Consider the following 16,637-nt stretch of genomic DNA (forward strand, 5'->3'; position numbering starts at 1 on the left):
TCGACCGTGGTCTCAGGAGCTGATCACTATACCTTGGTGCTGTAGACTGTTTTAGACTGCTAGCATGAGTATTAGCCTGGAAGGTGCCAGCTCCAGCTAAAATACGGTAATGGGTTAGAAGTAGCCCGACCGCTGTTAGGTGTTCTCGAAGTGGAAGTGATACGTCGAAGTGGGGCGAAATCAATGATGATCAGGCAGGCTGCGTGTGCTGAGAATTGACTTCAGATGTAGAGCTTGGTACTCAGTGTTTGCTGATGTCACGCTTCCTTCCTTCAACCACGGAGTTAAAGGTGGGTTCAATAGGAACAAGAGTTCTGAAGTCATTGTATTGAGCCGGGCAAGCTAATGGGAATTCCGATATCGTAGCAAGAATGAATCGATGATTCGAATCCCGTAGCAGGCAGGAATTCCAATAATAGAAAATGTGGTGAATCTGCGACAGGCAAGAGTTCCACCTAACAGGAACCAGTCGGTGTCTATAGTCGCAATCAAGCTTCAATAATACGCCGAGTTAAATATATTTAAAAGGGCATCGTCTTCTCCTCTGGCATAAGCCGTCGATGTGAGAATCACTTAGTTAAAATAACATTTACAAATAATGCAATACAAGGGGAATGATCATAGTACTAATGAGGTGGGCGGGGGGTAACATAATAATTGATAGTGGTCAGAGATCAAGACGTCGGCCACGAACAATGAAGTAAAATTTAAATGTAGTGAGTGCCTATTCAAGGGGCGCAACTCTTTACTAAGTTAAATGGTCAAGGGGAGTTAACTTACTAATACCTCCTATCCTCATCCTCAACGCGTTAGAAAGACCATCAAGGAGATATAAGGATGAAAAAAAAAATAACTTGTAATAAATGCTGTGATAAAATTGTGTGACACTGTCAGCAAGCTGTTGGTCTGTAACGGATATCACTACGCTTATCGAAAGCTTTGCTTTTAAAAAACATATTCTCTATTTTTCTAGTTTATAATTTAGTTGTCAACAGTAGCATAATCTTTCAAAATAACTTATTCTCCGATGTTTAATACAAAGCTAATATCAACTCTGTCTGTCTGTCTGGTAAAAAGATTGTACACATTATTTCTCCAACACCTTATCTCTGATCAAGATTAAAATTTGCTCTTAAAAAGGAATTACATTAAAATCCTTTTCTTCCCCACCCCTTATTATCCCAACTGGTCCAGATATAGATCTTAGCGTATCTAGAAAATAGAAAGCATGAAATAGCGCTAAAAGAAAACATTTTGTAAACATATTTATAATTACACAAAGAAATTATTTTTAGTCTAGATCTAATACACATTTAACTAAATGACTGTTACCATGTAATAGATACGATTACAATTAATATAAAAGTTGTGTGTGTGTTTTTCTTTTAGTATATTTATTTATTTTCTTGATGCTAGAAGGGCAGGGTGCGCTGGCACCAGGTCAGGTCTAGGACTTTCTGCTAAACAGAATTTATAAGAGCAGCCAGATGATAACGCTACTGGGTGGGTTTTATCTGCGACACCTCAGTCTGTGACCAAGGAGCTAGAGTCGTCTAAGCAAACAGATAACTAAGCTAACATAACAAAAAAAAAGGAACACATTTAAAAATACGCGAAAATACTAATTCTGACACTAGCCTATAAAAAGAATATTGTTACGAATCTCACTATCCAGGCTCTCTGCAAACTACACCATACACCACCAACTTAAAGAACTTGACAACTCAGAGCTCCAAAGTAACGTAACACTTTAATAGTTGATGAATAACAGCCAATACTGTACAATTGGCAGCACGTCACACAAGACTGTACAAATATCTCTCCGATAACACCGTTCCGCCGTATCAACTCTTGCACTGGCCTCTCCGTCTCGTTCCGGGCTTGCACTGGGTTCAACAGTTCCGGACTGACTTCACACACTAGGCTCGTTGTGTCGGACTCGATCGCAGACCAAGATCAAGACGCCGTTCGTCTCAACTGTACTTGATAGTACTCCGCACTGTACCGTCGTAATGCTCCGTACAGAACCACACCGCTGAACTGTGCTGTAGTCGACCGTGTTTTGAACTCTTGTCGTGAATTTCCTTTCTGAACCTTGCTGTATTGAGCCCCTTTTCTCGACCGTCTTGACTGCGACACCTCCTCTCTTATATAAGGTCCCTACTGGCCTTCTCGAACCGGACAGAACGCCGCTCGACGTTTCTAGGTGGTCAGATGACTACAACTCTCGTGACGCTCCTGAGCTCTGTTCACGACGGCGATCCTTCCCGAACCGTCCTGTTGATACTCGACTCGGCTGACCGTCGTAGCTCGTCACGGTTGACCGCTCGTCTAGCGCTGGCCTGGGTCGATTTGCGTTGGCTGACTACACACGTACCACTACCCCCATCTGTGCCACCACCAGGTTTATAACAATATATAAAAATAGCTCTTACGTATAAAAGTAGTAAAAAGGAAAAATATATTTTAAAAAGTTTTAGCATTATACAAGTACTAAATATAAAAAGACATATAAAAATAGCTCTGGGAGCGCAAGCTCACATTGATAACAAATAATGTGTTTGTTACAATTACCATTTATTTCATCAAAAAAATAACAAAGTAGTGTTAAATTATGACAAAACATGATTTTAAACACTTTCATCTACGTCCGGTCAGACTGGCACTCTTCTCCAACTGAAGATTTCCACTTGATTTACAACTATTGTTCTCCAACTGAAGATTTCCACTTGATTTACAACTATTGTTCTCCAACTGAAGATTTCCACTTGATTTACAACTATTGTTCTCCAACTGAAGATTTCCACTTGATTTACAACTATTGTTCTCCAACTGAAGATTTCCACTTGATTTACAACTATTGTTCTCCAACTGAAGATTTCCACTTGATTTACAACTATTGTTCTCCAACTGAAGATTTCCACTTGATTTACAACTATTGTTCTCCAACTGAAAATGTCCCATGGGATCTAGTACTATTGTTCTTTTACTTAAAATGTCCAAGGGACCTAGTACTTTTGCTCTTCAACTAAAAATGTCTATGTTGTCAGGGGGAAGTATGGCGAGAATGAATGTTTGTTTGATATTTTGGTATGATTGTTATATCCCCTTGTTATGAATGCAAAGTGTTGCACGTTTTGTGAAGTGAGTGATTAAGTCTTCGTTGAATGTGCGAGAGAGTGTGTTAGTCAGCAAGGTCTTGCTCCCGGTCCAGGAAGGTTGGACGTTTACTTCCTGGACTGGTATTTATGCATTTATATATTTTTAAGTTGATGGACTTGTGTTTTGTGTATTACTATTTCATAAGAGTGATATAATCGTGTGCTTTATTAAGTATTAAAGTATTATCGATATTCATGAATATAAGGAGTTAGAGTTGATGAATATTAAGTGTTCGTATTTGAGTTAAGCAAGTATTGATGATTTATAATTGAGTAACCAAGAAAAGTATCAAGCAAGTATTATTTAATATTCAAGAAACCCCTAGTGAGCCACAGGAACCAAGTTATGAAACACAACAACAACACAAAGGAGGGGCAAGCACTATATAAATATTTGAACCCCTCACATATGTGACCTAGTACTATGTGACCTAGTGCTATTGATCTTTAACTGAAAATGTCCACGGGACCCTGTACTTATGTTCTTTAACTGAAAATGTCCACGGAACCTAGTACTAATGTTCTCACACTATGAAGATGTAGGAGTTGTGCCTTTTTATGTGTTCTCAGCTGATACTTTGACGTGTTAGAGTTCAAACTATTATTCGTAAAATTACCACATATAACCAAAATAATTTTGAGGTTGGGGTTTTGAGGGTTCAGCAGAGTGGGGAGCTAAAAGGTTGAGAACCGCTGATTCATAGCCTTGCATTACAATTGTGATTGTCAAAACGGACATCGTCGAAACAACGCCCTTAAAATTTTATTTTGTGTATCTTTCGAGGTGTGGCTAGTTAGCATTTAACATTTGTTATGGTATGGTATGGGTAATTAGGATTTGTATTGGTCATAAAAAAATGTGTATTGGTGGTCAATGCTTGTATTGCTAGATTTGGTTGGTTACGGGTAGTTATTGTAATTTTTGTTACACAGGAGTTGGCATTATAAGTATTAAAAAGTTTTTATTTACCTCTAATGGGTCTAAACATATTGTTACAGGTGCCACAGCAGACGCTATAGTGTTTACTTTGGTAACAGTTGCCCACAAAATTACTGATCAATGATTTGCAGTAATCTTCTTGTCTATCTCCAAGTATGCATGTCTCTAGAAGATAAAAAAAGTAATTTTAGGAAAAAACAAACTATTACTACATTTAGCTTAATAACTCATTCATATACATAGTAAAATATTTATAGACCTAGTCAACTCATAATTATGTGATATAGGAGTATTCACTGGCGGATCCAGGGAGGGGGGGGCGATAGGGGCGATCGCCCCCCCCCCACTCGAGCGACCCCCCCCCCCCACGAGGGGGGGGGGCGGACGAATTTTAGTATAGAATTCCCACAATTTGTATACGAATTTATTACTTATGTTAATAATATATTCTAATTATTTATATTTCAACCTATTTTTAGATTATTTCGCCTCCCCCCCTTCTAGTATTTTGGCCGATTTGGTAAGTTCGGGAGGGGGCGATGGCATCAATCCGCCCCCGCCCCATAAACTTTCGAGTGTGCGGGGGGGGGCGGTCCTATTTATTTGCTAACAGAATCAATTAAATATCTATATGATTAAAACTTGTTATTGGCATTTTAACCGATCTTTATATTATGTTGTTCACATGTTGGCCGATTGGAAGGGGAGGAGCGAATACCTCTACTGCCCTTCCCATCTAAACCCTTTGAGTTGCGGGGGGGGGCGGTCCTACTTTTGAAGAGAAATCATAGTATGCGAACAAAATTAGTTGAATATATATATAATATGAACAGGTGGAAGTGCGATACATGCAATCACCTTCCCCCCATCGGACAAACAAATACTTTTTACTTTTTGTATTATAGTAAGAAATTATAAAATTTAAAAAAATCTGCTATAAAGTAAATTCTTATATCAAGTCGCCCAATTCATATTCTTTAATGCAAAATGCAATCATTAGCAGAAATTATAAAAAGGAGCGAGGATTAATCGTTTTCATTTTACCGCCATTCCCCTTTCCAGACAGAGTTTGTGTAATTTCACATTAATTTATCATAACTATTTTAAGAAAGTCTTTGCTTTGGAAAAGTTAGAATTCAAAAGTGAACCATAATCTTCAAATACAAAAACAAAAATTTAATAAAATACTCAGAAAGACACAAAGATAAAGGCACATTCCTCGTCCCATATGCTAGGACAAATTTGTACAAGTGCTCCTTCTTCCCTAGTGCTATTAGAGCATGGAATGGGTTGCCTGAGCTAGCCAGGAAAACCAGTGACTTGGCACAATTTAAGTCATTGGTTAATATGCATGACTGAATGCATGACGCGTAGGACGTAATCATCTTCTTTTTTGAAGTAACGTCTATATTATATAAGATAATATAATATAAGATAAGATAGACATTTGAAATCAGCATTAGTACCGAGTCATGGAGAATCAGTATCTCATAGCAAGAAAGCTGTACGTATTTAGAACTGTAATAAAACGTGCTATATGCAGCTCTATTTTCATACATCAGTATTTTATTGTGATTGGTTAGTCAATTATTATAGTGTCTTCTATAGCAGAAATGTATTATTTATTTCAAGCAGCATATGCTATTCAATTTATTATTTACTTATTTTATTAATAGAAAAAAAATATTCTTACTTATCCAATCAACCAGAATCAGTTCCGTTAGGACTGGCTCAAAAAGGATTATGTCTATTAGGATCATTTTGATTAAGAATTTTTTCTGTTAGTATCATTTCTATTAGTATCATTTTTTTAGGATCATTTCTAATAGTATCATTTCTATTAGTATCATTTCTATTAGTATCATTTCTATTAGAATATTTTCAATTAGGATCTTTTCTATTTTGATCAATTCTATATCAACACTGTCATCATGGCTTCACATAACATCAAACAACGCTATGGCACCCCTGTAATAATGCAGTGGGTACCGAGTCACATAGGTGTGATAGGCAACACAATCGCAGACTCTTTGGCCCACCAGGGAGGGCAAATTCCACCCACTGATCAGGCTGTAAGCTTTCATCAAGCCCTGGCTATAATACAAAAAAACAGAAATGGAAAAGTGGTTTGAGTGCTGGGACAAGTCCCAAAAAGCCCGTGGAGTCTGGGAGCGCATGAGGCGCCCTGACCGCACTTCCCCGTGGTGGAGGCTGTCCAGGCCTGAGCAAGCTATTATAGCACAGTGAAGGACAGGCCACTGTACTGTTGGCTCATATTTCTCGCGGCAATGGCCAAATTTTGATTCACGGTGCCATCGCTGAGGGGAAGAAGAGGAAACCGTGCCTCATATTCTGTTTGACTGCCCCAGACTTGCTGATCTCCGTCTCGACAGGTCTGGGAAACCCAAAATTCTCGACCTGTATGGCGACATTCATGCACTACGCAAGACAGCAGGGTTTCTGTCCAGGGCTTTTGCAAGAGAGAATTTGAGCCTCTCAAGCCCTCACTCTAATGGAGTTTGATGATGATGATGATAAGGATTAGTTTTGTTAGGATTAGCTCAAGTAGGATCATGTCTATTATAATCATTTCTATTAGAATCATTTCTATAAGGATCTTTTCTATTCGGATCATATCTATTAGTATCAGTTCTGTTAGGATAAAGTCTACTAGGATCAGTTCTTTTAGAATAAGTTCTACTAGGATCAGGTCTAGTAGGATCAGTTTTGTATTTTAGTAAGACTGTATGTATATGTGCAAAGACAAATAGTTTCACACACCACCCCGAGAGAAACGAATCCTGGCTACGCCCATGGTGCCTACTATCTCTTATCTGTTTGGTCAACGCATCAACACAATTCAAAATTTAGTATTTAGGTCTAAGAAAAAGAATATATAAGCATTTAAACTACACACCATCAACTTGTGGAGCGTATGGGACGCTGACACATTTTCCATACAAACAGATCTGAAACATACATAAGTAATTTTAAAAGTCAAATAAAATTATAGTGTATAACATACTATATACTTAGGACGAAGTGGTTATTTTATTTCAAGCTTCAGATATAATGTACTACACTTAACTATATCTAAGATACATTGATCCATCCATGGGTCAACATAGCACTTAGAAGCTCGTGTTTGAGTATTGGATATCCGATATTGGATATTCTTTTTCGATTATCTTTAAAATGTTAGTAAAATGGTTTACATAATTCATAAGATGATCTATCGGAATTGAACATAATCTACATACTAGTCCAAACCTGCCGCAGGACGACGGATGATTGCGGCGGATAGTATTTGTGTTTGTTTGTTTTGCATGTTTTGGATGTTCCTTCACAGTTGATAATTTTCTTCCTAAAGAGAGAGGAGCCCCCACTTTGTGAGTACTGTGACTCTCGCCTCACCGTGGAACATATCCTCACTGATTGCCCTAGATACCAGGATGTCAGGGAGAAATTTTTTTAGAGCACACACCTTAAAAACACTATTCGACAATGTCGACCCTGGGAAGATACTGGGCTTTGTTCGGAATGTGAGATTGTCTACGAAGATATGATTTTTGAATTGCGAACATATAATATTTACATAAGATTTTTACCAAATTATTAAATTGTTACTACTTTTACTATTTTAACTGTGAATAAACCTTGTTTTTAATGTATAGAATTTAGCCCTTGTTATGTAAAAAAAAAGAGTGATCCTTAAAGGATTACGGGCACGACATGGCCTAAATTGTGCCGATGTGCCTAGACTCAAAACTTAAACTCAAACCTCCCGCAGAACGATGAGGGATGGGAGCGGACAGAGCCCAGCGCTCAATCCACACGACCAGGCAGCTATCAAGGATAAGTTATAGGTCAGGGACTATCGAGATGACCCAACAATCCAGCGCGCAAACAGCACGACTAAGCTGATGAAAGGAAAAGTGTAATCTATAATAAAAGATTAGATTTAAGGTATTACAGATCTAAAACTAAAAAAACAACGAATTATCTCAGTGAATGTGAGGTATATTAATCTAGATCTAAACTTTATTTCTATACATCAGTTTTATTTTTTGTGCAATATTTCTTGAAACTTTAAATACACTCAATTACTACTGTCGGTAGAGCACCAGCCTTTAAATCGAGGGTCAGACGTTCAAGTTTCTAAACGTAGGAAAACTTTATATATATATATTGCGTTTTTTGTTTAATTTAATTTGATCCTGAGACAATTTGTAACACTCTATAAAAAATAGTTGGTACTTGAAAGCATTATTATTATTATTATAGATTTTATATAGCGCAACTTTCATGCTTCTAGCTTGCTCAAACGGTATGGTCCAATCTCATTAGTGGACCAGTAGGGGTGGGTGGGGGAGAGGTGGTATCTGGGAGAAGGTTTTTCCGTGCTGCCTTTAGGCGCTTGATAAACATAACTCTCTATGAGTCGGGTATGGAAGAATCCAATTTTTATATGTTTTGATAAAAAGCAGTTCCAATTAAACGTAAGTTATGCATGACAAATACTAGAGTACGTTAGCTAAAAGAGGAACTTGAAATATAGGCAGTTTGATTGAAAGTGCAAAAAATAAATGTTGGGGTGCGTCAAAATATTATTTGAGAATTCGCAGGATGTAATTAGAAAAAGAAAAGCTAAAAAGAATAGCATAGATCCAATCAAAAATTTCGAATAAGAACTGAAAAGAAGAAGAATTAACAAATAGTGTACACAAGACTTGGAACCTATTTGTTGGGAAGAGATTCGTGTGTCAGTGGGGGGGGGGATAGTGATACACGAATTTTACAGGCTGGTCCAATTCAACATAGTACTAGAATTAGCTGGATCAAATAATGGAGCGTTTCATTTTATACTCTTACATTCATATCGGTTTAAATTTAAAAAAAAATGGATAGCTCCATTATAGTGTTATAAGTAAGAACAGAATTGGTGGGGTCCATAGCTGAATGGTAACTCCTAATCACGTGTGCCCTGATTTGAAAATAAAATCTGTACATCTATAAATATTTTTAAAGCTTACTTTTCCATCGCCACAGGATGTCCCGATATATGCTTCCACCATTTTACAGTCCTCAGAATTTAAGGGATCTAGACAATACATTGAATGACATATGTCCTCAATTTCAGTGTTTTCTGCACCCTACGAAACAAAAAAGTTAATATTCTTGTCTTTGATAATTGGTGTATCTGTCGTAGTATAGGAAGAAAAACATTTGATACAGTCTGGTATAAATGTTTGTATACATTATATTATATATAGTGAAGTGTTAATATCATGATTCAACCTATTAGTGTACATTTGTGTATTTAAATATCTATCTATCTATCTATCTATCTATCTATCTATCTATCTATCTATCTATCTATCTATCTATCTATGCAGACCTGCCACATCACCAGAAAATTCCTCAGTGGAAACAGTTAAAGGGACTACGATGAATTTTGTTTCTCTTTAGCGAAACTCGACCCTGGCAGCGCCAGAGAATGACTACTCGTTCATTTCTAACATAATAATAATAATAATCTTTATTATCCGCAAGGAAATTTGTCTTACAATTTGTGCATTACATCAAACAAAAAACATTATAACTATAAGAAACCAAAGTGTACATTCACACCAGACTCACTCATAATTTACATGTGACAAAGTTTATACCAGATTGTTCTTATTTAACGATATATATGGCATAAACGGTGACAGTATATGGCTCCTTATTTCTCGAAAGACAATTGATGCGCCCAGGTGAGTCAATGGCTTTGGTTTCTTCTTCTTTGTCTTGACTGATGCAGCTTCCTTACTTTTGCACTAGGCGAAGCTCGTACCAACACGTTCAGTCTGTTGTCATGCTGTCCGGTCTCCTCACACATTCTTCTTTCGTGGTTCTCATGTCTGGCTTACAGACATCTCTGTAGGTTAGTTTTGGGCGGCCCTTGGGTCTGACTCCTTCTGCAAGTTCAGCGTATATGATGTATTTAGGAACTCTTCCATCTGGCGTGCGAGTGACATGACTGAGCCAGCGTAGTCTTCTTTGTGTAAGAAGAGCATAAATGATTGGCCCGTTTCAGAACGTCATGATGGATTAATTAGGGCATACTTTTCAGCCTAAATGGCTTTTGCATGAATACCATTTCCTCCGGGTGCTTTGAATTGTGAAAGCATGTCAATAGGTGCGCTCAGTCCCCTTACCGAGGATGTTTTGGCTAATTCAATCAAAACTGAAAGTGATGGGATTTAGACAAAGCAGTTGGCGACATGGCATTTTTAATCTGCTTAAGTTCTGCATAGTGCTCTACTCATCACTCCATTTGCAATGAAAGATAACTGATTATTGAAACATCTTTTGACTTAAGCAGGTCATACTTGCTGGTGTGAGGTCCAACGGCTTTTTTTCCTGTCCTCGTATAGTCCAATGATGCTACCACAGTCAGCAAAAGATTTGATGTTTTCACATAGTTCCTGTCAGTATTTGTTTGCGCACTGTCTCACTACTCTTCGTGCATTGTTTCGTGTAGATCTAAGAGCTTAAAAATGCTTGAAGTGGGCTCCCTCTTGTAGTTTATCATGGCTTCTCTCTTGTTTCTATTAACAGTTTCCATTTCTGGCAGATTTGCTTTAAAAAAGTCTTCTTTTTTTCTTTGTTTGGTTCCCAAAGAAAAGTGCAGATGTTTGGTTCCCAAAGAAAAGTGCAGATGTTTGGTTCCCAAAGAAAAGTGCAAATGTTTGGTTCCCAAAGAAAAGTGCAAATGTTTGGTTCCCAAAGAAAAGTGCAGATGTTTGGTTCCCAAAGGAAAGTGCAGATGTTTGGTTCCCAAAGAAAAGTGCAGATGTTTGGGTCCCAAAGAAAAGTGCAGATGTTTTGGTCCCAAAGAAAAGTGCAGATGTTTGGTTCCCAAAGAAAAGTGCAGATGTTTGGGTCCTAAAGAAAAGTGCAGATGTTTGGGTCCCAAAGAAAAGTGCAGATGTTTGGTACACAGCATCACGTATGAACGTCCAGGTTTTTTTTTGTTTTTTTTAATTTCATTCACTGAATAGTTTTGAAAAGGTTACTCTTTTTTGTTTGTAAATTCAATGCAAAGATCAGGATTGTTTTTTCTTGCAGTATTCAGGCGAGGTTTTCTTTTTCCCTGTGATGTGTGGATCTTAGTTAGACAGCAGACTTGTCCGGCAGGACACTAAAGTGTGATCAGTATCGTAGTCCGCACTTTGAGCGCTACGAGTCAGCAGTACATTTCCTGCGTTCCTTTTTCGTGTAAATATTATAGCCACCTGGTGCCAGTGCCCAGACCTAGGGTGCCTCCAGGAGACACAATGTTGTGGTTTTGTCCTAAAGTATGTGTACGTAATGCAGAGCTTATGATATGCCATTCATCCTGCCGATTCCAAAAAGACCAAGGCAGCCTGGTCAGGTAGTGTTGTGTGATCCTACTCTTGCATTAAAGTCAACTAGAATTAATATGAGCTCCTTTTAAGGAAAGATCTCAATGGCCGCATTAAAGTCAACTAGAATTAATATGAGCTCCTTTTAAGGAAAGATCTCAATGGCGTTCTTGAGGTCTTCGTAGAACTTGTCTTTGTCCTCCTAAAGTAAGCATAGCGTGTGGGCAAAGGCACTAATTTGAGTGACTTTTCCAGATGTAGTCATCATACTTATGCTTAGTAGCCTTTCCGAACCACCAACTGGAGGTACCATCTTGGGAAGTAAACTGTTCTTGAGAGAAAAGCCCACAACATGCATTCATTTCTCATCCTGTGCCTTTTCCTTTCCAAAAGAAAGTGTAATCCACCTAGCGGAGTATGCCAACTGCGGCCATTCGGGTTTGTTGGAGAGCAGCAATGTCAAAGCGTATTCTTTTCAGCTCGTTGTTAATGACTGCCGTCTTCCTTACATCGTCAACCTGCCGTAGGTCATCTGTGAGACCAGGACACATTGTCCTGACTTTCCATGTGGCAAGTTGCATGAATTTTTTTTTTTCATTTTCATGTTTGTTCTGTTGTTGCTTGGTGCAAGTTTTCAGTCTACTGGCCTTTTATAAACTAAGCTCTAAGCACCCATTAGACCAGACAGGCTGTGAATGATCAGCACTGTCTGGGGGCTGCCCAAGTTGAGGCGGGTGTAAAATGATCAGAGACAACCCGTGGCGTCCATACATTACGCCAATCAAAATGTACTTGTAACCCGTAACTACTGTCTCGCGAGCTGATTGAGCCGCATGGCAGCTGCACAAGAATTTTCTATCCGGGAAGCTTTTCTGGGCTTTGGATAAACAGGTCATGGTTGGTCCATGAGTCATGGTCCCTCTCTTCACTTTGCTGATGAGATCCCCCCCCCCCCCAAAAAAAAAAAGCTTAGCGTTACATTTGGCACCAACTTAGTTGCAGAAGCTGCCAGAGGGAATTTCACAGTTGATATCCCCAACGCCAAAGGGGCTTCACTCCTGATTTTTCCTCGTGATGTCTCCTGAAGGAGATAGATAGATAGATAGATAGATAGATAGATAGATAGATAGATAGATATTAAGATATATATATATATATATATATATATATATATATAGAGAGAGAGAGAGAGAGAGAGAGACAGAGAGAGAGAGACAGAGAGAGAGAGAGAGATATTTATAGATATAGATAGATAGATAGATAGATAGATAGATAGATAGATAGATAGATAGATAGATAGATAGATAGATAGATGGATAGATGGATAGATAGATAGGTATTTATTTAACTGTGACTATAGACAAAAACGATGATCTTCGTTTAGAAGTTATCTGCTGCCTGCTACTTTCCTCTACGCCAGTGAGGGCGACAGTGCGCCTAAGTTTACCCTTCAGCACTTACAAGGGAGGGGGCAACTCTGTTACGACGTCCTCATTGACGCTCGCATCCCCCCCACCCAAAAAAAAAAAAAGAACGCCTTTGGCATGAGGTCGACTCCCATACGGTATACGTTTCCGACCCAGCGCAGCTGTTGAATTTTAAATAGTGGTTCTATACTGTCCACATCAGCCTTCCCGATTTTTAAAAAATCAGAAATAGTTTCACTTACCTTGCAATAGTAGGAATCTTTTCCGTAATTTAGTTGACACTGTTGATTAGGTTTAATGAACTGACCCAATAGGTTGTTAGATACATCTGGAATGACATCTGAAGCTTCGATAGCGTAAGCTAGACAGTTGTATCTACGACTTAAATTGAATAAAAGTCACTTTACATTATAAAGTACTTAGAACTTGAATTAAATTTTGGCTACAAGTTTTAGACATTTGAAGGTAATAGAAAAAAAATCAAAACTGTAAATATGTAAATATAGTTAGCCCTTTATAATTACTCTCTTTTTAAGCATTTTTTGTTTTTAATTTGGTGGCAATCAAAAATGTCACTTTAGTGTATACATTATATTTCTAACTACTTGAAATGCAGAACACAGTGAGACATACAGGAAAAAAAAAGATCGGTCATTGCAGAAAAAGTGAAACATAAATAATGAGTCGTTTGCAGCATTTTTTGCGGCCCCCGTAAGAGAAAAAGCGGCTATAGGTTTGAGCAAAATGTCCGTCTGTCAGTCTGTCACACTCACATCTCAAAAATTAAAAGAAAAGTGAACCATCTTATTTCACTGTGCGTTGTGGCTTGCTAAGTTTAGATGCGACGGCTACTTTTTGTTTTCTAAAAGAAAACCTTTTAGTTTATTAATTAAAATATGCAAGCGAGTTTTTCCTAAAATACACCAATAGGTTATTGATGGCATAAAAGAGGTCCTGGGCCCAACAGTGTCTAAGCCTGCCCCCCTTCTATCAAACTCTGGAGAAAAATATTACAGATCAAACCAAGCAGCTAGAACGATGAACAGAACACAACCTCAAAGTCTATGCCAGACAGAATATAGTAGACGATGTCGCCCTGGCTTCTCTACCAGATCTTCCATTAAATAGAGCAATCGTTTGTCTAATACATGCCTAACGGCTGTCTGTGTCGGCTCTATTGAAGTTGTTAGTGAACGGATGCTGCTAGGTGGGGAAGGGGCTAGATAGGGCTTGTGACCTTTGATTTCTGGGGTGGTAATATGCATACGGGAGAAATGACTCTGGATCAAAAGAATGTTTTTTTTTTGAACATTCCGTTGGTCTAGAGGTTAAGTTCGCTTAGTGCATTATCGCTAGGCGGTGGTGTCGAATCCAGAGTCACAGGTTCGAGCCTCGGTTGGCGCAGACACTTAATTTCGTAACATTTTAACTCACTACTTTCTCTCTTAAAAAAAATTGGTCCTGGTGCTGCTATTCATGTATGTTTAATATATGTATGTATCACATTTGTTACAGCACCTGGCTTCAACTCTATGTTTTTTGTTAGGGTAAGAATGCACTTTGTATGTTAATATTACGCACATTTTTAAATAGTAGCATTGTGACCGCAGTCGATAATTAGTTTTCTCAAAATTTGTACATTATCAAATTTTTTTTTGGTTTGTTTAGTGCCCCCACTTACTTATGTGCTTTTGACTGGTAGGGGAAACACTTGGAGACTATTTTGTATTTGTGCTTCAAATCTAATGATATTATATAGGAATGTTATGTATGAGTATCGTATTATATATCGAGAAACTAATGCCTTCTCTTTCTACAATCTTACAATAATGATCAAGTAACCAACCTCTTGTTAACAGTCTCAGCCACAAAGGTTGTAAAGTAATTGACGCTACAGGCAGAGAATAGCCATGGATTATATTTTGTTTCCGGAGTCTGTGTCATGAAGTCACCGGAACTCATAATGTATCTGTCAGAATTAGAGCAGTCATTGCCATCCCCGTCGTGCTTGGCTGAAAGGCTGTAGAAGGTATTGTCATCCCATGTTTAAATAATACTTTTTTCAAAACCCTAATGTAATTTAAACAACTTCCATTGACATCCATATGTCTTAATAATGCACAACTCATAGCACCTTTGGATATAAACAAAATCATTACCGCTAAGGTATTAGGGCATAAGGGAAGCGTGGTCGAGAGGCTAAGTACGCTTGAACTTGGCTTGAAGGGGGGGCTCGAGGTTCAACACCCGACTCGAGCAGAGTTCTGTTTACTTAGCGCCTAAAGAAAGGAAGAATAAACCTTCTCCCAGTTACCCCCTCCCCCCCTGGTCCATAAATTTGATCTTACCAAAGCACTCTGAGCATGCTTTAAAGCATGAAAATAATAATAATAATGCTTGTCTTCGAGTCCGAAAATTAGGTAGGCATACAGTATTTCCCGTGGCTGCGCAGCCCCAGCTATGACCTACATATTTTGTCACATCCAGGGCAAGCATGAAATTAGCGCTATGTTAAAGCTATAATTATTGTTATTAATTTATTGATAGGTAATGTCTTCATTGATTCATGTTTTATTAGTGTGACGAGATGTTTTAATGAATATTGTTGGATAGTTTATTAAATTCTAGGGGTAATTGAATTTATTTATCCCTCTCACATATACAAGATATTTTAACAGGCACACCGCAACTAACAGTAAGAACAGACCAGTGTATTAAAGTTAGAAATTAAAATGATTTAATGAATATAAGTTTACAAAAGATAAAATGATGAATAAAAAAATTTAACCGAGAAATGAAATAGATGCATTAATGTATAAAATAATTGCTCATCATAGATTGCTAATTGTTGAGTGAAAGAAATAGTTCCTATGACTTGTCTACAGAGAATCGCCATGGATTATATTTTGTTCTCTTAAACTGTCGCAAAGATAAGTATGATTTTTTTTTGTTTACACCGGCTGCTTTTACATCATATGCTGTAAAAGAATCGGTTTAGTCAGATTCGCAGCCTGAGCACCGCAAATAGCGAATAACTGAAAGCTTTTTATCAAACTTTTCGTATTTTGTTTTTCGGTATTTCCCCAAAAGGCAGCAATATATGTAAAAAGTATATAAAGGATTATCAAGCAAATGTCGTATTGATATAAGCTTTGTAAAAAAAAAAAGTAAGAGGTAAAGTACCCCTTTCAAATTTTAACATCTAAGGGGGAGATGATATCAAGATCAACTATGTGTATGTCGATGGGAGGACTTTATAGCGTCCGAAAGATTTTGCAACTGGAAATCCCAGTCTTCATCGAAATTGGAACTGCCACATATCTTCATACTGCAGAAAAAAAGCTTCCCTTTTCTATGTAAAATAGTATAAATAAATTACCATCAATTGATTTACTAGAGGCGGTGGCTGAGTGGTAAAGCGCTGAACCGGGGGTCGAATCCTAGTAAAGACTCGGATTTTTTATTTCGGGATTTTTAGGCGCAGCTGAGTCCACATACCTCTTTTGGGTGCTTGACATTAGTTGGGTAAAGTTAAAGGCGGTTGGTCGTTTTCTTATCTTATCTTATATAATACAGACGTTACTTCAAAAAAGAAGATGATTACGTCCTACGCGTCATGCATTTAGTCATGCATATTAACCAATGACTTAAATTCTGCCAAGTCACTGGTTTTCTTGGCTAGCTCAGGCAACCCATTCCATGCTCTAATAGCACTAGG

General features: G+C 37.9%; 1 protein-coding gene across 3 annotated transcripts in view; it reads right to left on the reverse strand.

The window, feature by feature from the left end:
• Window positions 1–16,637, reverse strand: part of LOC106080032 (uncharacterized) — a 58,304-nt gene that overhangs the window by 14,141 nt on the left and 27,526 nt on the right. For all 3 annotated transcript variants that reach the window (XM_056033883.1, XM_056033881.1, XM_056033882.1), the window contains exons 11-15: window positions 14,766–14,939; window positions 13,162–13,300; window positions 9,135–9,254; window positions 7,019–7,070; window positions 4,132–4,266 (exon numbers count right to left, since the gene is read on the reverse strand). In XM_056033883.1, coding sequence (XP_055889858.1) covers window positions 4,132–4,266; window positions 7,019–7,070; window positions 9,135–9,254; window positions 13,162–13,300; window positions 14,766–14,939 — 620 coding nt within the window. The remainder of the gene's footprint in view (window positions 1–4,131; window positions 4,267–7,018; window positions 7,071–9,134; window positions 9,255–13,161; window positions 13,301–14,765; window positions 14,940–16,637) is intronic.

The sequence above is a fragment of the Biomphalaria glabrata genome, chromosome 6 (genome assembly GCF_947242115.1).
Source record: "Biomphalaria glabrata chromosome 6, xgBioGlab47.1, whole genome shotgun sequence".
In the NCBI taxonomy this organism is placed as follows: domain Eukaryota; kingdom Metazoa; phylum Mollusca; class Gastropoda; family Planorbidae; genus Biomphalaria; species Biomphalaria glabrata.